This window comes from Lytechinus pictus, chromosome 7 (assembly GCF_037042905.1).
Source record: "Lytechinus pictus isolate F3 Inbred chromosome 7, Lp3.0, whole genome shotgun sequence".
Classification (NCBI taxonomy): Eukaryota; Metazoa; Echinodermata; class Echinoidea; order Temnopleuroida; family Toxopneustidae; genus Lytechinus; species Lytechinus pictus.
In genome coordinates this window covers 3,916,566-3,937,900 of record NC_087251.1, presented here as the reverse complement: position 1 = coordinate 3,937,900, position 21,335 = coordinate 3,916,566, and the positions used below count along the sequence as shown (strand labels likewise).

The window sequence follows — 21,335 nt, the reverse complement described above, 5'->3', positions numbered from 1 at the left end:
TTGGAAATGTTTTAATACAAATAATTTTGTTTTATTCCAGTTGTACAAAATGTAAGGCAAAGCCTTTATCCATTAATATCCCATAGGCATGTATTGATCATCTACGCCAATATACAGTAAATATACTAGAATATATATATGTTTGAAATATATTGGGAAGTGCTTTAAGGCTGTCAAACAGACTGTAAGAAGTAAACCTAAGAACTGCTACCTGTTCTATAGAGAGCAAGGGCAGAAAGACCACTGAAGCAAAACAGTGAAGATTTTAATTAAAGAAAAAAACATAAGCAGGTTATTTGTTTTGTAAAGTGAAGATGCTTCAAATTGTTTGATGAACAACAAATGTCTCTGTGCTGAAGTACCATATCATGCTTCTTTCCCATGTTTGCAACTTGGAACTTCAGGAACTTTTAATTCACTGTATTTATAGTGCTGCAATGTGAAAACATTAGCAATATAAGATTTGTAAAGATTTCTTAGCAACCTTAGCTCTTAACCTGATTGCTCTGGGTTTTTTTTTATGCTTCCTAAGAAATGAAAAAAAAATAATTAGGATTCTTGCTTCCCAAGAAATGAAAAATTAAAAAGGATGGTATGTCAACAAACTGAAATGCTCCTATTGTTTCACTTATTTTTCTATTATACATCTATCATACTATTAGTTGCACTTATATCAAAATTTATTTTATATATTTTGTTTTATGTACATTATGTTAACGTATAGATAGGCATACATTTAGTGAATGAACAAACTTTGACTGCTATCTCAAGAAAAGCAGTGGTATTCTATTATTTGTGTTAATGATTTACCAAGGAGCATATTGGCATACCTGTGTATTATCAAGTATTGAAATTGCAGTGCAGTGTATGTCATGTATGTGGAGAACAGATATGAAACCCTGTGCAATAAACGGGATACCATTCCATATCTTACAAGATCATTCTAGGCCTAACTGGCTTTTTCTTTTTTTTCTTTTTTATTACTAGTTCTGTAATATACAAAGTATAAAAAAATAACACTGACAAAAATTACAATTTAATGAAAGTCCTTATATCATGAACACAAAACTACTATATAATATATGACTTGTTATAAAAGAACAATTCGATAATATTGTGATATGTAATAATAAATGTAAAATTTGATCTCAAGTATCAGAGTGAGGTACATGTATATGTGCACGATGAATGAATCCAGAATTCCATGTTCATGAAGTAATAGTGCTACTTGAGCTGTGTAAAACTTATCACAAAACATCTTTACAATTAAGAGCTTGTACTGAAAAGTGTTTACCAAATAATTCTCATTTTAATTCACTTGAAAAGATGTTTTGAAAAAAGTAGTAAGTGCAACTCTTTTTGGAAACTGAAATTTTATTTCCATTGGAAACTGAAATTTTATTTCTCTAGAAAATACTTTCCAGGGTGAGTAGTTTTTTTTAAATATTTCTTTCATTAGCAGAGTATAAAAGTGGGTGTTTTTACTCACGTAACTCAGTATTATTATTACTGCTACAAATTACTATTTTTACTCTTTATAGTGGTGTCAATATTTTTTGTGAATTAGGAAAATGATACATAATTATGCCCCCAAGATACTTCCCGTTTGAGGAAAATGCAGGCAGTAAATTCAAATACAAATGAAAAAAAAAGTTATTACCATTAACACGAAGTAGAGACTTTACTAAAGGCCTAGTAGTAGAATTAGATGGATAGTACACGTAAATGATGTAGGCTATGTAAAATTGTAAAGTACATCATACATGTACTAATTTTTTTTAACATGTGGAGGACTAGATCGACTGCTATAGACTAGTAGTATATATATTATTTCTTTAATATGACTTACGAATTATTGAAATTACCGCGCAAAAATGTTGAGATAAAATATTTCATTCTTTCTTGGAAAGTTGGTGGCTCTGAAAAGAGCCGTTTGCATGAAGACGGAAGAATTCCGACTTAAGCAGACTTGCCGGTCTTCTTGGGGAGAAGGACAGCCTGGATGTTGGGGAGAACACCACCCTGTGCGATGGTAACTCCTCCAAGAAGCTTGTTGAGTTCCTCGTCGTTACGGACGGCGAGCTGAAGGTGACGGGGGATGATCCTGCTCTTCTTGTTGTCGCGGGCGGCGTTGCCGGCGAGCTCGAGGATCTCAGCGGTCAGGTACTCGAGAACGGCAGCCAGGTATACTGGAGCTCCAGCACCAACACGGTTGGCATAGTTTCCCTTGCGGAGGAAACGGTGGACACGACCGACAGGGAACTGAAGCCCTGCACGGGTTGATCGGCTCTTGGCCTTGCTCTTTGCCTTTGCTCCTTTACCACGTCCAGACATGATGAGTTCGTTTGTTGTAGTCGTTGTGAAATGAAACGAATGACTCTCTGATTGCCGCGGCTAGCTATTTATACCCCCTTGACGAGTCCGCTGGACACGTACACCAATCGATATGAATAGGATACACCAATAGACGCTGAGTGTTTCTATACCAAACGCGTAGCCACACCTTTTGCCCCCGTTGCGGTTGGTTGGCCGCCTTATTTGCATTTAGCGCCAATTTTATTTCCTGGTTGTCCGGTGGTCTGGCTTTGTGTCAAGACCGTGCATATATCGAAATGTCTCACCATATAGCTCTATATAATTATGGTCTCACTTAACACGCGTCCATAAAAAACGCCATAAACATGGTTAAATCTTAATATTACAGAATGTCCATTGCCTGTGGCATCTAGTTTGGTTACATAAATGTTTATATTAATTGTTATCGAATTTCCCCGATATTTTTTTCATTCTGTTTTTGTTAATTATAATTGATTAAAGTCAACTACAAAATTTATATCTTTATAGTTACCTGCATGGTATATTTGCTGGATTAGAATTACGTTTTATCTATAATTATCGAAACTAAAAGCTTCAGCCTCTGTAAAATTGGGTGTTCCGCTGAACTATATACGAAATACGCAAGTTCGTTTTTCATATAAATTTTCTTACTGAAAATGCCGAAGGAAGTTCACCCTGGCGTTGGTTTTAGCAGAAAAATGTGAAGAATATTTGTGGTTTGATATTTATCCTGAATAGAGAATTTTGAATTTTCAAGTGAAGTTTGTGCATACATGTACATGTAGTTTTATATACTTCTTATGCTAGCAGCTTCCCCATATTTCATGTACTAGTAATGCAATTTCCATAAATTATTTTTTAACATGATGAATATTAATGTTACTCATGCATTCATTCTGCACAAGACAGTGATGATGGCAGAACATTATAAAAAGCTTATACATGACTTATTTCGAGTGAACAACGTCACTCATCTTGTTGTTCATTATTGGTCAAATTTAATTTTAGAGTTTATTCAAATCTTCACATTTATTCCTTGTCCATTTTCGTCATCTCGCCATTTTCTTCCCTTTTTCTGCATATTGAATTTCTATAGAATCCTATATGCCGCATTCTTTCTTACATTGCGTTGTAAAAGAATGTGTGTATTTTTTATGTAAAAAAAATATTTTGAAAGATGAGTTAGAATAGCGCCTTGATATGGAAAAAAATTACAGTCTCCAATTTCAAGTACATTATGATTTGAATTTTCCGTCACGATTTCGATATCGTTGTTGCCCAAATATTGATTGGTTCTGAATTCTGATTAATCAATTCGCAAAGTACAAAACTAAACCAAGAAACACAAATATAAAATGTATGTATGTTTTGCATTGTTTCCTCTTGTAGCCTGGATAGTGCGTACCCTTTATTGAATTTTCAAGAACTATGATGGTAATGAACAAAAATCTTTCTTTGTGAATACATACCACTTGTCTATTTTAAAATTGACCTTTGCATGGAAAACAGCTCCCGCCACGATAGTAACTTATTTTGATTGTATTGTTTTTTAGTATTTTTGTTGTTCATTCTTGTCTTGATAAGCAAAATTGTGAATTTTATCCCTCAGCTATGCTATATAGACTTTTCTAAAAATGATTATGTAGAAGTTAGAAACCAAGTGGCTTGTTAATTACTGGATGGTGTATAATGCTCAAACGTTTTTTTTCTTAATTACCGGTATTGATTAATTATATGATTTTTTTAATAAATTACTGGTAATCCAATACAAATTATTCTTATGGCTTAAGTCATTTGGGGGTGGGTTCTTATCGTTTTATTGTATAATTACATTTTTCTCGATTAATTCAATTGGGATCGAGTGCATGGGTCGTCAGTGGGGCTTAGACGCAGTGATAGTGAACGTTTCTCATCAGAGTCTCAGAGAGCATGTGATTTCCCCATGCTGTAACATTCTATCCATCGAATATCACATTGTAGAATCATTTTAGTGCAACCTTCTTCGTGTTAGACCCCAGGCTTGTGTAGTAATTCCGTTTAGAAAGAATTGACCCTTGTACAAGATTTTACTCGTTTTACGAAAGCAGCCAGCATGCCAAATACTAAATTGCGGAAAGATATTTGACTGCATTGATTGCGTATAGAGGTGGTTTGAAAATGAAAGTGTAGGAATTATAAGAAACTAAGTGTAAGAACACTGAGCAGTGAGCAAGCCTGTTTTCTATTATTATTCTAAATCAATGTATAGCTATGAGATAAGAAACTATTTTGTATCTTTCTTGGATATTTGGTGGCTCTGAAAAGAGCCGTTTGTCGTAAAATGGTATGACCAATTTACTTGGAGGTGGTGTACTTGGTGACGGCCTTGGTGCCCTCAGAGACGGCGTGCTTGGCCAATTCACCGGGGAGGAGGAGACGGACAGCGGTCTGGACCTCACGGCTGCTAATGGTGGACTTCTTGTTGTACTGGGCAAGACGGGAAGCCTCACCGGCAATACGTTCGAAGACATCGTTGACGAAGCTGTTCATGATGGACATGGCACGGCTTGAGATACCAGTGTCGGGGTGAACCTGCTTCAGAACCTTGTAAATGTAGATTCCGTAGCTTTCCTTTCGGCGCCTTCTCCTCTTCTTGTCTCCGCTAGGCCTGGGGGCCTTAGCCTTCTTGGATCCCTTCTTTCCAGCGGTTTGTGCTTTGGCAGGCATGGTGGTTGTCGATATGATCAACTGTGAATCGGCAATGCGATGTAATCGGTATTTATACCAATCCCTACCTCGCCGGGCGACCGGTAGTCAAGCGTGCAATGCAAATGTTCCGAAAGGCCGTTCGATATATGCAAATAAGGGTCTGCCGGGTACGCGGGGTGAACTGGTCAGTCATTGGTCACTCAGTTTGTGTTTCTCGGGAGAAGCTTGTTGGCTTTCACAGTTTGAAACACACATGCAGTCTCACTGAATGGCAAAAACCGTCCAAGCCTCATTTAGTAGGCCTGTAAATTGTATATATATATATATATATATATATATAACGATATTACGTTCCGCTTGTTGGACATAGAAGATATTAATGAGCTTAATGATATTAATGATATTAATTAATATCAATGATTAATCAATATCAATATTAATCAATATCAATATTAATGACATTAATTAATATCATTAATGATATTAATGAGCTTTATTGTATCCCTGAAGAAGACGTACTATGTTTAACGTCGAAAATTTGGAATTCAAAATAAACTGTTGGAACTAAGTACAATGCATTACCACTTTGCCTCATTAATATATATATATATATAATACGAGCTTTTGTCTAGTTTTCTCCTAAGACTAAGAGTTCAGAGGTTCCTTTCCGGGTTTCCTTTTTTTTTTCTTTATTCAAAACAAAACAAAGGGAAATTACAATGAAAATAAGTCCAGGTTACTCGTTTTTTTAGGACGAAGTACAGGACTTATAAAATAATTATACAGATACACAATATATAACATATCACAAGCAAATTTACATAAAACGATTATACATTGGTGATTGCAGAAAAGAAAATTGAAATAGATCATGCAAGCACAATGAAACTAAAATTCTTTGTTCTCAGAATGATAAACCAACTCAAATAAAACTTGAAAAGTCATAATAGGGTGATATTTTGTAATTTTATTTTCCATTGTAATCCCAACCTATCGCTCAACCCGCTATGTGCAGTACATTTAGGAACGCACCATTCGATATCCAGGGGGGGGGGGGGGCTGGAAGTTTTTCACACAAAAAACTTGACTTGCTATATGAGCAACAAGAAAAAAAATTGCCGACTCACCATCAAAGTAAAAAAAACTTGGTACACTGACAAATCATCCGAAAGGGGCAACCCCCCCCCCAAAAAAAAAAAAAAAACACAAAATAATTGTCTCAATTCTCAATGGACTTATGGAAGAAAAATCTTTACTCAAAGAAGAAAGATTTTTTATTTGCATTAACCCAAACTTCCAGCCCCCCCCCCCCGGGTATCTAATGGTGCGTCCCTTAGTACAATTTAAAACACTTAATATTGAATATTGTTCCTGTAAAATTATAGGTACATTTATATTTCAAGAGGGCATCTTTCGCATTTTATTTAGTAGGCCTATAGAAGATTGCTGTATGTGTTTTTTTTCTTGTGAACAAAATTCCTATCGCCATTCTAAGATGATAGTTAAAGGTAAAGTCCACCTCAGAAAATGTTGATTTAAATCAATAGAGGAAAAATTAGACAAGCATAATGCTGAAAATTACATCGAATGTAAAATAAGAAAGTTATGACATTTTAAAGTTTCGCTTATTTTTCTCAAAATAGTTATGCACAATTTACATGCAATTTATAGTCACATGCAAATGAGAAACTCGATGATGTCCCTCACTATTTCTTTTGTTTTTTATCGTTTGAATTGTACAATATTTCATTTTTTACGGATTTCGACAGACGGCAATTAGGACCAACTTGACTGAACCATTAAAATGTTGAACAATCAGGTACTTCCACATGTTCAGCATGTTCAGGGAAAAATAAAACTATCACTTATCAAAATACACAAGAAATAGTGAGTGAGTGATGACATCGGTTCTCTCACATACCGACCGGGATGTGCATAAAGTACCTATTTTGTGAAATTAAAGGGATGGTCAGGGCTGAAAATATTCATCATATTTAAAGTAAAATTCACATAACAAAATGCTGAAAATTTCATCAAAATCGGATAACAAATAACGAAGTTAATGAATTCTAAAGTTTATCAATATTTTGTGAAAACAGTTATATGCCCATCGTCACGAATATTCATTAGGTGGACTGATGATGTCACATCCCCACTTTCATTTTTTTTCTCATGTTATTACATGAAATCATAATTGTTTCATTTTTTCATACATAAAATTATGTGTAAAATAATGATGTGTTTCCATTATGGTGAAATAAGTTGCGGCAATAAATAACTAATGCACTTGATCAGTTGTCAATCCAATTGTTTTAGTTCTTGGTAGAAAAATTTGAATAATCCTAATTTCATATGATAAGAGGCGAAAGAACAAGTGGGGATATGACATCATCAGCCAACGTACTGAATATTCATGAAGACATGCCTAGAACTGTTTCACCGGAATAATGCAAATCTTTAAAATTCAATAACTTTGTTATTTGTTATCCGATTTAGATCAAACTTTCAGTATTTTTCTCTGTGAATTTTACTCTATTTATTGAGATATAAATATCTCCAGCCCGGACCATCCCTTTAAGCGAAACTTAAAAATGTCACAACTTTCTTATTTTACATCCGATTTTGATGAAATTTCCAGTGTTATGCTTGTTGGAATATTCTCTTTTTATGCAAATCAGCGTTTTGTTGGGGTGGACTTGTCCTTAAACACAACAACATAATTTAACTAGCTGTAAGCTAGCTTGAATTCCCTTGACCTAAACCAATTATTCCAACTGCTGAAAAACTGAAAGTCACGGATACCACTATCAGACAAATATCGAGGGATTAAAACCTTTTTATATATCTTGCAAATTCATTATTCTTCATTCCAAAGGAATACAGACGGATTGATTCAGTCGAAATTGTTCATAAGATGAAATTTATATTTAAGAGTCTAAATAATTTATCTTCTAATTTCTTTATAACTTTAAAGTCGTTCCCGAAAAAGACAAAGTACAAGATTTATCACCAGCCAACGTGGGTTGATGTCTCAAAATGCAATATGCAAATGTTAATGCTGAGTCATCTCCTCATCAATATTTTACCCCTTCACTAAACTCCAACCACCCTCAAGAGCTCAAATTATGATGTCCTGCTAATATCGAACTGTCAATGGTACTTGCATGCGTTTCAACTAGTACTCCAAAATTTGTATGCGTATTGTATTTCCAATACATATATGTATTTATTTTGTATACTTTTATCATTTATAAAGGGCACCCTATTATTTTTTAGATAGAATAATATAAATATAAATTGATATTCTATTTCATTATTCAGATCTTAAAATCAGAACTCAATTTTTTTCCCTATCAAGAGTTTGTTGAAGCAAAATTCTAAAGAAAAATTGATAATTATTGGAAGTCTATCACAGGAAAAATATTGTATCAACATTATTTTTCTAGATCTTATAAATGATTTTTTTGGTGGTGATATAGTTGTACTAAAGTCACCTGTAATTGAATTGAAGTTGCAATTAATTATATTGGAAATAGAGAATGAACCTAAAAGACAAAAACTATTATAAGGGAATAAGCTGATGAATTTGTTTTACTAGTACACAGAGGCTAGAATGACTCGCCTAATCACTATCAATAAAATCGCATGGAATGTGATATCTCCTTTCGATGTGAGGATTCATATGTTGTTTTTTTTCTATTTAGTGATTTTCAGTAAACTTAAATGATTCGATAAAAGATTTCATATCTTCATCTTCATGTAACATATAGCTATTAACGTAATTATTATGGAGACTGTCGACAATATCAAGATGAAGAAGTTTATTGGGAGAATCTTTGCCTCTGGATTTGACTACACCTTTGGATGATAATTCCATCAATTTTGCTTTGATTTCGTCGTGTTTGTAGCCTCTCCCGCTGAGGACGGCGGCTGCACCTGAATAAAAATCAATAGGAATTTAATGATTATCGGGCCCCAAAGCTAATTTTGGTATGATTTATATATGATTTATATATGATATTTATAGGAGGGGGCAAATGATTACAACGTCACTCAAAATAATGATCAATATAAATACAAAGCGAAAGAGCAACGCAATGACATGATCGGTTCCCTGCAAAGTTTTACGACATTAAAGACAGAGAATAAAATGGTTTGGACAGATTGTGTAAAATCAGACGAATAAACGCTGAAAATTTTCCCAAATTGGACAAGCCGAGGATTCAGGCGCTTTGGGGACAGAAGCCCCCCCCCCCCCCCCCCAAAAAAAAAAAAAAATATATATCCTATATGCGTATATACATGTATGTATTGATATATGCAGTATTTCATTCAAGTTGTCAAGTACTCTAAAACGAAGTTTTTACTACTCAAATGTTCTCGCTCGCGCGCTAAACGCTCCCTCACAAAATGCTCTCTTTAAATGCGAGTATATAAGATCGTCTATAATCTCCTGCAATAGTATAGACGCCTTGCAATTTTTTTCAGATTAACCTTCATTACCCACCACGAATATAATAATACTGTCATAACATTGAAGTTTTAACTCTAAAGATATCCGTGTTTTGTCAAAAGCGCTGCGAATATTGTTTTCATTCTTTAGGATATATATATTATATATATATGTATATATATATATATATTATATATACGATTGCTGATTTTTTAGTTCGAATTTAAACTAGAAAATCAGCACTCGTAGTGCAGTCACTATACAAGCACTTTAAGTGCTAAAATAGCACTTCATTTTTACAGTGTATATATATATATACTTAAATAACGTATTTATTTTCAACTTGGCACAATTACCCCAAACACTTACCCGGTATGATAAATATATGGTAATACAAGAACGTTATATAATTAGAATAAAGCACGATTCAAAAGATATTATTTGAGCTTAAATAAGATACCAATATATCTGGATACTTTACCAATAACATAGTTTATACTCATTTCAAATTACTATCAATATAAATTCCAAGAACATTCACAGTATTTGCCCTCTTTAACGGAATTGAATCAATGTTAATAGTAATATCAGTCAATGTGTTATAAGTATCAGACATATTATGTAAAGAAAATATCATGAGTCTTCTTTTTATTTATGAAAAGTCTATTGGTTTTAAACCAAACCTTTTACGTTCAAATTCTCTATTTTTTAAAGTAAACGCCAGTAGACAGTAAGAACACAAACCCATTTCCTGATCACCAGTCCTACCCCCTCAATGCCCTCATCTACATACACCCATCAGACCCCGAAGCATGGTAAAGATGAAGAATTCTCAAGCATTTTAAAATGTGATTTTTTTTTGTTCGCTCAGTACGCTCTCTCGCATATTATAATAAAATATATACGGGGGAGGCCTTAGCTGCTTGGTCAGTATATAAAGGGGATATAAAGCTACCCACAACAGGCCATTTTCATTGTATTAGAATAAACCAACGTCAAAAATTTCTCAAGCCCCCAGAACCCCCCCCCCCCCGTTATAGTCTAGAACCGCGCCTGCAAAGAATAATAATGATGTATCACATTAAATGTTTTGATGTGCGATTTGTTGATATATTTGTTTTGCCCCCCCCCCCATTTATTCATTGTATGAAATTACATTCCTCTCAATCATCTTCCCACAAATAAACTAAAACTTATTTTACGATCTCCTCACTGGCTTCCGTTACTCAGTAATAATCGACATGATCAATATGGCACCCGAATCTCCCTTCGTTCTTCCTCTCCTAACCGCGGAACGGTTTTGAAAGTGGGGGGGGGGGCGCTGACCATGCAAAATATCACAATCAGATGGTAATTTTTACGTTTTTGTACACGGTTTTGGAAAAAAGGGGGGCTGAAGTCGCCCCCCCCCCCCCCGCTTCCGCGACCATACCTTCGCACCAGTGGCGGATCCAAGGTTTTTCAAGGGGGGCACATTTTCCCGAGGAAAATTTGACAAACTAACGAACAAAAAGGTTTTCAACCAAAAAATCAAGGACATTTTGTCCACGACTTTAAAAGGGGGGCACACTTGTGTTCTAACGGCATTTTTACATTACAAATTTTCATTGTGCCTCTCAAAGGGGGGTGGGCACGGGCCGGCTGTGCCCCCCCCCCCTTCCCGAACCGCAGTGCTTCCCTCATATTTTTCCTCAAATTCCCTCGCACGAAAACCTGATGGTGATCGTGCGTTTGCTGTAACAAGCTCCCAACCCATTATACAAAATGCTCCCTCCAGGGGGCGGATCCAGGATTGTCAACAAAAACGGGGACTTTTTAAATTAATCTTCGATAGCATATTACCCTAAAAACTATATGGCGCTCAAAAGGGAAGGGTACTGGACCCGCCACTGGCTCCCTGCACAGAAACATTCAAATTCTTGGCTTAAGACCAATCGTTTCTTAGTACTAGCATAGTAATCTATGGATTCATTGTTTACATAGTTAGCCCAACTGTGAAACATCTATATACAGCGCCCTCTGAATATTATTATTATTATAGTATTAATCCTATAAATCAGTATTATAAGTATTAACCCTTTTTTCTTTTTTTTTTGTTAGGTGAACCTGGCCCCGTTTTGAAACTTTTTTTCAAAAAGAGTATCGACCAATATAATACCTGTTACAAAGGGCGTGGCCATTGACGTGCCGCTCATGCTCTTAACACCGTCATCGGCATGGTAATCAAGACTAAGTATATCTCGACCAGGTGCGAATATATCAACACAATGTCCGAAATCAGAGAAGAAACTTCGATGGTCATCCATATCTGTTGCCCCGACAGTGATCACCTGAAGAACATTAGAATGTATAAGAAATAATGGTATTGTAAAAAAAATTATTAGGGAAATTATCATGGTAATTTCAGTCCAGGGAACTTCCCTGATCAGTCAAAGTTAGAATATCTTCTGAATGCTTCAAAGATTATGATGCATAGTTCTAGCCTTCGGAGGCCTTACCGGGAACCTTACAATATTCTGACTTCTGGAAAACTTATCAGAATTCACCATTTAGCAAGGCAGTTAACAAAACTAGGCCGTCATAGATTTATCCATTATTTATAGAGACTATGATATTTTCAACTTTCATCGCCCGCTCAACAATATAGGCCTACTACTGCTTTTCAGAAACGCTGTTGATATACTAGACTAAAAATCACAAACCCTCTATCATTCAAGGGTGGGAATTAATGATAGACCTCATTTATTCCTAGTATACTTACTTCATCTATTCTAGCAGGGGACTTAGCACAAGAATCATTATTCTCATTGCTTGCTGCTACTGACAATACACATCCGCTGTCGTAGAGGGCTTTAGCCATGGTGTCCAGTGATTTAGAACCTTTTCCACTGAAAGACATTGATGCTATACAAGGACGGGATCCATTCTTTGCCACCCAGTTCATTGCTATTGACATAGAAAACATAAGAATTTGATCCATCCGAAATATACAACGTATAATTTGAAGGAAATTGGAACTGATCATTTCCCCTAAAAATCTAAATAAGACCTCTGCAGTTAATAATTGTTGGAGGCAATACGGCACGCGTCAAGACGGAAAATATATAGACATCAATATTTTAACATTCTAATCTTCCAAAAGGAATGCCTTTTTACATTAAATAATTCATTGTTAACATTTGAAGATATGACGGCTAATGTTGTTTTTGGCCTAAATATTGTTTTTGTTTATTAGAACCTTCTATTATCTACGAAGAGTATCTATCTATCTATCTTTCTATCTATCTATCTTTAATCTATCTATAATCTATTCATTATCTTATTTTATTTCTATTTATTTTTTGGGGGGTCATACACATAAGGGGTGCACATATTCACAAGGAAAATTTGACCCCCAAAAAAGGTTGTATAATGAAGAGTACAATTTGAAAAGCAAAAAAAGTCCTCGTTTGTGTATGAACGACATACATTCCATAAAAAGATATTTGTTGTCACTCTCAAAAAGAGGGCCACACTTGCGTATAAACGCCAAAGTGAAATTACAAATATCGTTCATGGCTCTCATAAGGAGAGCATGGGCCGGAAATGTCCCTGGATCCACCACTGATCATACATTACCAAATATTGCGCATTACTTACCAGTAATAACTGCAGAGACGGATCCTTTTCGATTTTCTTTGATGACCCTGATACCATGTACATAAGCTCGTTTTGCTACACCGTACTTGGTACCTGCTATGACCCCAGCACAATGAGTACCATGCCCATCAATATCAGATCCCTGTCCGTTAGCAAAGAACAATTTGAAATCACAAACAAAAATTGCACCAAAAAGTCTATTGATCTTTGTATTCTGGGTTTTGGATTATCATTAACTTTGGCTCTCAATATTAAAGATCAAGTCAACAACAACAACAAAAACAGAACAAAAAACAACATTAGGGTTCCACAACCTTACATCTGTCAATTATATATTGTTTTCAATGCAATTGTCCTTATCAAAACAATATAAGTTTACTGAATAACAGGAGGAAAAGAATTACTTTCCATTTGGAACTATAAAAACTGATGTAAAAGAGTGAAAATGCCTTAGTAAAACTTGCATAATTATTATATTCTCAATAGTATAACATGTTTTATTCGTTTTGCATCATGGCAGTACTAAGGATTATATTGAGTGAGCAAGGTGACCGTGCTAATCAATAGAGTTTTTGTTGATTATATCCATTTTAAATATAATTATTTGCATCATTTGGTACATATTATTTAGAATTTCAGGGATTTTGCTAGACGTAAAGTATAGGTTTGAAAATTAATTGGGGTGGGGAGGTTCTTGGCTTCTTTTCCCTATCTACCCCCCCCCCCCCCCGCGCAGTGCAAAAGACCACTCTTTTGTTAATTTTCGTCTATTTCCAAGTGTCACAAGCTTTCGCTCACCTGCCACCTGGTAATATGCTTTAGGCTACATGAGGAAATAAAATGAAGTGCGGTCTCCCCCCCCCCCCTATGATTACATTATAGAAAGGGGTAAAATAATAGGCAAAATTAAGAAGAAAAAAAAGGGAATAAAGAAGAAAGGTTCGTTTAACTTGATGTTTGTAAATCTTACATTTCCACCGTAAGCATCAAAAGGAGCATCAGCTCTTCCTCTGATGTCTTCATGTGTAGCTCGGATACCAGAATCTAAAATATAAACATGTGTTCCTTCTCCAGTACCTGTGAGAGATTCGGTATGATAACATTGGGAATGGTCAAATGGATATAATGATCTAAATCAGTGGCGGATCCAAGGAGGGGGGGGGGGTGTACATCCGGCCCGTGCATCCCCCGCCCTTTGAGAGCCATAATAAAAAAATTAGAGTAGATATGCCGTTCTTACCCAAATTAATGTGCCCCCCCCTTTTTTTTTCAAAGTGAGGGCTTTTTTCTTCCAAGTTCTTGTCAAATTTAATGTGGACTAAATGACCTTCAATTTTTGGTGACCCCACTTTTTTTTTACTTGTCAAATTTTCATCGAGAAAATGTGCCCATCCGCCCCGATATCTAAATAAGGAAGAGGTGGAGGGGGATTTGTGATGATATATCTTTCGCTGTTGTGCCCTTGATGGCTTGATCTCAACATTCATGGGCATGCGAACGTTTTTGCGAAAAATTAGAACATGATTTGATTTTTAGGCTTTGTCATGCAAATTATGTTTTAGAAAATGTATGCTTCGGAAATTCATCAAACTGGTGGGCGACCGATTTCAGAAGCGTTGCCATTCATTGTTCGAGTGATACCAGAACCGTTTGGGGGAAAAAATGCGAGAATGTACTATTCAAAGCATAGAATTTTAAAGGATTAAAATAGCTACAATAATAATGATATTAATGATGATAATGGTGATAATGGTGATGACACACAATTCTCCTAGGCTTCTCTCACCTGATATCTCAAAGCGATCATCTAGGGGTAGCTTTTCCTGGTCTATTCGATCTAGTCCCCAGTTTTCAATGGCATCCTCATATATTTCTTCTTTATAGATTAAAACATCCGAGAGAGACACAACGCCATCCTCCTCCACATATAGTACACCTTCCATCTCACGTACCTTTTCCCATATTATGTTTTAAAAAAATCAAGTGTGTTCAAACAATAAAGAAAAAAATTATACTACCATTATAATACCTTTCTAAATCGATGTGAACATTTCAAGGGCTTACAACAATGTGTCAAAAAGCAGTTTTTTCTAACTTTCCCGAAAATCCCGAGCGATCTTAATTCTCTTTCCCAACACCAAAACTGGCACAAATTAAGATTTCATGGCATGTTTAGTATGAACTGAGCTCCTTGTTTTATTAGTTATAAATGTTACTTTTCAATATAGTCTTATAGTTTTGCCCGGGAATTACTACTCACATAATTATCTATTGTAACTTTTACAGTTATTCTACCAGATGTACTCTGTGGTTTGTATTGTATGATCTAATGGATCACTTTAGAAATGATTTAATTATTTATTTTTCATATGATTTATTAACTATTACTGATAATTTTAGTGTCATATGCATAGGCGTACATAGCAACATATTAAGTAAGTAAATAGTACATGATTGCTGAGTACAGATGTAACGGGGTTGTATTGATCGTTAGGTGCAGCAATCAAACATGACCGTACGTAGCGGGGGGGGGGGGGTAGTAGCACCCCCAGAAATTTGGAAAACTTTCGAGTTTTTTCGAAAAAGTTTACACGTGCTGCCCCCCCCCCCCCAGCCAAAAAAAATCTGCGAATGGACAAGCGATCAAACATATTATACAGTCAACTATGTAACAGGATGGAACGAAGGGACTTGGCTATAAACCTACTCACCCAGAAGTTTGTAAATTTTCTAAATGAAGTATTTCAGTTCTCTCGTTTACAAAAAAAGTATTTAAATAGTTCCTTACATGCGAAAGAGCTTCTGGGTCGAGTTCTGCTGTAAGAATTCGATCATTCTTTGTTGTTATTTTCCCATTGAATGTAGATTCACGGACATGCGAATGGAAGGTCTCCACCCAATTATCAACATCATGGTCAGCCTAGAAACAAACATATCAAGAATTACGGCAGAGTTTACTGAGAAAAAACGTGAGAACATACATAGAAAAGAGAAACAAGGAGTTGAGTGTATCCAAGGGTTTACTTTTTTTCAATGACAACACATAAAATAGGCCTATATTAGCGTCGATCCCCAATGTTAATTTTTCGTTTTTATTATTGATTACAGTATATCAATATGGACATGATTAAGGTATACTGTTCTAAAATTCTGCGTTTCCTCCGTTTCTGCAGTTTTATGATTACACCCTTCTATTCCCAAAACTAGTCAAACTTCTTTTATAAAAAAAAAAAAAAAAAAAACGCTGTCACATGTAAGTTACACACTGTAGCATGGTATTTTTAAGATACATTTTTATATAAAATCAAACTTTCCCAGTGTTGCAACAAAGTGGGCCGAGATTTTTGTAACCCTAATTATATTTCACCAATAAAAAAAATGCATTTATATGCTTTATATAATGATAAAAAAAGAGGATTGAGAATCAAATAATGAGAGAACATACCCCTGGAATTATATGCCCCCCCCCCCCGAAATACCCACCGAAATCTTTTCAAACAGAACCTTTCGCAATAACGTGGATCATCAGAAAATCGTCGTTTGCATCAAGGAGCTCCTTGTTTGCATGGATCTACCCTTTTGTCTTGTTTGGGACATACCGGATTAGCACATGATGAATCGCATATTGGCGCATATTATTGCTGGCTCAAACCGCTCAAATGGGTTTGTTTTATTCCCGGGTTTTATTATGACGAAATGAAAAGGTCCTGAATCCGGCCACCTGCAACTCATTATCACCCAACTGCCCAAGGCCATAAAATGTGTTATTGTTATTAATAGAACTTTAATTCTTTATATTTACAAAAGATAAGAAGAAATTGATAGCTATATAACACTATTGAAATTGACCTTGTCGATGACTATGATACAAATCTTAACCTAAAATTAAAGAGAGGACTTTCTTTGCGAAATAAAATCTTAAAAGTTCGAACATTCGCCCTTCATAATTATATGGGTGCCGGGTCGTCAGTTTCTCATAGTTAAACACTATTATTCAAATTGGTTTGGATTGATTAATTATTCTTTATTACAAAATGTTAATACTGTCAATGAAATAGAAAAGCTAGGACTTGCACGTTTGGAATCTACCTTGTCGATAACAAATAAGAATCTTGTAATCTTGGAAATTGTAATATAATAACACTCGATGCATGCTTATATACACGTTGTTATTCGACCACAAATTTATTCAAACAAAATAATACAATCCAAACAAGCATATTAAGTATATTCGAATCGGATGGAAGATGAAATATTTATATATCATTTTTTTGCTATACATGTATAGAGGCCTTCAGTCTGCACTTTTTTATTTCGAAGTTTCTTCCTATATAATTGTAAAAAAAAACAAATAATCAAATTGTTCGTCGAACACGTGGAGTTGCCTGTTTTGAAAATAAAATGAACTAATTGATAAATTAGTATTTTCATATTCTCTATAGATAAAGAATGTCATTTGTTGATCGCCCTTGTGCATAGTCTTTATTCAATTTCCATATTTAAAAAGCTATACACAAAACATTAAAATTCAAATGTAAGAAGATCAATAAAAAACATACTTGAACATACTTAAAACATACCCCCAGAAAACCTACATTTTTTACAAATATTTTCACAAAATTCACAAAAAGGGTGAAAGAAATCGTTCAATTTTACTATTAGAAATGCGCCTAATTGACAAACTCGGTCGTTTCACTCCCCTGCTTTTGAGGTTTTTTCGATAAATTTTTAGGCGTCCTGCCTCCCAGAAAAACTTTCTGGGTATTGCCTTGGATGACGTGAGAAATGTAATGATTTCATGGGTAGCGATATACAATTTGTGGAATCAAGCGAAACTTTAAATTTGAATAGCTTTAAAATTTCACATACAGTGTATTCAATTTTCAATGTTAGGCATGTTTTATTTTCCTGAATTAATTTGATTCAAATTTTGTTGCGGTGTGCATGGTGAACTTGGTCTTCATTCGATAGAGTACCGAATTACTTTTATCATTGAAACACTAAAAAAAAACGTTTTTTTTAATTACCTCATAAGTCCCTGCGCTGTAATTGCACTTTCATTTGCACGCACAACGCTCATATTCAAACTTGCTTACGTAATTGTCTTAATCATTTCACACATTAAATATTTTTATGTAAGTCTTTAATAAAAGATTTGAAGCTGAACAATATTATTGTGTTGTAATCTGAATAATCTATCCTCTAAAGTATTATAAATGAATAAATAGACAAAACGTTTCTTGCTTTTCATGAAAATACAATGCATTTATATTTGTATAAATTGGGTAATAGTAAACACTTAATAAAAAAAAATATTGCTCCATTATGACGAATGAATAAGCGGTCTACATGTATATATTATTAACTTATTATCATTGCACTGTAGTCTGGTTTTCTCTTCCCTTAATTCCCTTTCGAGGTCTCCATCAATTTCAAGCTACAAGCTTAAGACTGTGCGGTCTCCTATACAATTATATAGGCGATATATACATGTGTGTATATAAAATTATGTATGTATGTGTGTATGCATATATATATATATATATATGTATATATATATATATATATATATATATATATATATATATATATATATATATATATATATATATATATACACACGCACACTTTATAGAATAATGTCATGTATATATATTTGAATTATATAATGTTACACAATGATGCATGTATTTTGATGCGTTGCTTATTGTTATGTAATGTTGAAAAATGATTATACTATTTTTGTTCTTGGAAATGTATTTAAAAAAAAATACACAAATTGTTCAAGCTTTTGCTAAGAAAGTGCAAAAAGGTGTTTATAAAAGTGATTCGATTGTTGTCTGTATGAAATCTGCTGGTTGAAAAAAATGCAACCAGTAATTGCGACATCCAAATATAGAGACGACCCCTCCCCCCCCCACCTCCGCCTGCCCCATCACACACGTTTCCACCCTTCTGATGAAAAAATCTTTTTTTTTCTTGTATTGAATGAGGCGTCATATTACCTTGTTTTCCATTGAAAAAGTGGTTCATGATAGTACCAGGTGTCTCCTATCTCCTCCAATTATCTTTTATATTTATCAACATCTTAATTCTTGTTAAGTATTGTCCTTTTGTGTCGATCGAAGCAAGTCTTAATTAAGATGGGTTAATTACGACATACTGTGTTTTTTTTCTTTTGAGGCGGAATAATGAGGAACTTTTAATCTGGAAATAAAAGAATTCGCGCGCATCCTGTCCCGCTACAAAAGCAGAGTTTTTAATAGACTCTGGTCCATTAATTGTTCCTCCGATCAATAAAAGGTTTGTCTTGCTCATTAGAGTGTCTAGCTCATATCTTTACAACGTAGGCCATAAACCAAAGTAGTTCAATCTACAATGTATATGCTTGAAAATTTTTCAGCATCTTTAATCATCAGTAAAAAAAAAAACACCTTCGTTATAGATATCATATTTTTGTACAATGTGTTTTGTCCCCCGCATAACAGTCTCAATTAAATTACGCCCCATCATCTAGCAAACACCCTGAACACACCAAGCATGCCAAGTAGTATAAAAGCGAATATAGAATGACCCTTTTTTATGTACATGATATATCATTTTTCTGAAACGTTTGAATTAGTCATTATGAGATGATTTTTCATTATGTATTGCCAATTTCAATGTTGTTAAGTTCGTAATGGTCCAATTAAATATCCAATTACAAAGCAGTTTAAAGTACAGATTGTACAAATCTGTCAAGAACAAACCTTCAAACCAACCAGGTAATAGTTTTCATTCTCCCTCTCATCTGCTACATGAAGTGGTGCTGTATCGGCTACGACCACGGGTACGATCACGGATATGATCATGATCATCCACGGTAGAACGACCGCGCTCTCCATGACGATAACGCGCAGATTGCCCTGTACGAAATCACGGTGAATTATAAACACAGTCATTGCAGCAAAACTTCATATATGATATCTTTGCCAAAATAATATTTTAATGCCGGAATAAATTAATCCCTGCGATTATTTATAAACTATATACATGCTGCCATTTGTGCACTGAACTGCTAAACGGTATGAGGCTATGATTATGATGATGATGATGATAGTTATGATGATGCATGGTGATGGTGATGATGATGATGATGATGGAGGCGGCGGTGGTAGTGATGATGGAGGAGATGTCTGATGATGATTATAATAATTGGTAGACACTGGCGCATTAGGAGAACCTTAAACTGAAACATCATTGCCGTCCCAGAAAATGAAGGGGGGATTCATCATTACGTAGCTTTCAACATGATAGTTCGATTTTACTTAAAATATTTGTCATATGTTATGATTATGTCCACGTCAAACCTCGAACTCTTTAAATCAATATTTTATTTGGGAGTATATCTTTCTTTGACTTGTTCGCTTTGCTCACTTACAATAAATTTCCGAAATAGTGCGCTATATCCAATACTCAAACCCCATGGGGATTTTTTTTCTTGCGCTAATCGCCACTTTCTCGTCTGAGTTTAATAATTCAAATTCTTGTAGTTTGGATGGATTAAATTATAATTTCCCATTACCGAATATTAATACTGTGAATAGTCACCAACTCTTCAAGGACGGAAAATATACAAATGTGTAAAAGTCCAGTAAAGACGACCTGTTTACAAGTAAATCGATGCCTATAACCACAAAATTACATTAAACCTTATTGTGATAGATCAACATGCTCTGTTGAAGAACAAAATCAGATTGTCCAATAAATCTTATATACGAAAAGAATAAAATCAAATTTTACAAAATACACGAATCAGTTATCAATGAACTTAAAAAGAAAAACAAGATTCATCTATCACATAACTACCCGAATACAGGGGGACACAGCATCTCCAACACAAAATTGCTGATTTGTGTTATTCCATATGGGTGGATACACGAGTTATGTTATTCCGTATCGAAAATAAATATAGCTTGATCTTACCACGTAACTGTAGACGATTATTTTCTCTCGACTGCAACCAACAATCAACAAAAAGTAGGATGTTTCGTCAAACTCAATATTCTTAAGATTTTATCTTTACCATGAAACTGTTTAGATCTTAGCATCACGTCTTGGCTTCCCATGCAAAAAAAAAAATATCGTTTTAATTCACAATTATATTATTTGTCAGTTAGGCTGTACGACCGTATATGTAGTGATATCTCATTTTATCCGTCATATGTAAATCATCAGG

At 34.6% G+C, this 21,335-nt stretch overlaps 3 protein-coding genes across 3 annotated transcripts; all 3 read right to left on the bottom strand.

Moving 5' to 3' along the window:
• Window positions 1-1,959: 1,959 nt before the first annotated feature.
• Window positions 1,960-2,334, bottom strand: LOC129283521 (late histone H2A.2.2). Its single transcript, XM_064101707.1, has one exon. The coding sequence runs from the start codon at window positions 2,332-2,334 to the stop codon at window positions 1,960-1,962; it is 375 nt and encodes a 124-aa protein (XP_063957777.1).
• A 2,337-nt stretch (window positions 2,335-4,671) lies between these two features.
• On the bottom strand, window positions 4,672-5,043 carry LOC129264055 (late histone H2B.L3-like). The gene has a single exon (XM_054901928.2). The coding sequence runs from the start codon at window positions 5,041-5,043 to the stop codon at window positions 4,672-4,674; it is 372 nt and encodes a 123-aa protein (XP_054757903.1).
• A 2,649-nt stretch (window positions 5,044-7,692) lies between these two features.
• LOC129265598 (extracellular serine proteinase-like) lies at window positions 7,693-21,298 on the bottom strand. The gene is made up of 9 exons (XM_064101705.1): window positions 21,083-21,298; window positions 19,867-20,022; window positions 15,906-16,037; window positions 14,904-15,069; window positions 14,088-14,194; window positions 13,118-13,259; window positions 12,240-12,424; window positions 11,637-11,808; window positions 7,693-8,961 (listed from the first exon to the last, which is right to left on the bottom strand). Exons 2-9 carry the CDS (start codon window positions 19,999-20,001, stop codon window positions 8,726-8,728), a joined length of 1,275 nt encoding a protein of 424 aa, XP_063957775.1. The 5' UTR covers window positions 20,002-20,022; window positions 21,083-21,298; the 3' UTR covers window positions 7,693-8,725.
• Between the last annotated feature and the right edge of the window lie 37 nt (window positions 21,299-21,335).

Bases quoted from the DNA above. Each gene is read 5' to 3' on its own strand.
- LOC129283521 (XM_064101707.1), bottom strand. From the start codon at position 2,334: ATGTCTGGACGTGGTAAAGGAGCAAAGGCAAAGAGCAAGGCCAAGAGC.
- LOC129264055 (XM_054901928.2), bottom strand. From the start codon at position 5,043: ATGCCTGCCAAAGCACAAACCGCTGGAAAGAAGGGATCCAAGAAGGCT.
- LOC129265598 (XM_064101705.1), bottom strand. From the start codon at position 20,001: ATGGAGAGCGCGGTCGTTCTACCGTGGATGATCATGATCATATCCGTG. The intron at 16,038-19,866 runs GTTTGTTCTTGA...GTTTGTTTCTAG, and splicing joins ATTACCTGGTTGGTTTGAAG to GCTGACCATGATGTTGATAA. The intron at 15,070-15,905 runs GTAAGGAACTAT...ATATGGGAAAAG, and splicing joins ACCCAGAAGCTCTTTCGCAT to GTACGTGAGATGGAAGGTGT.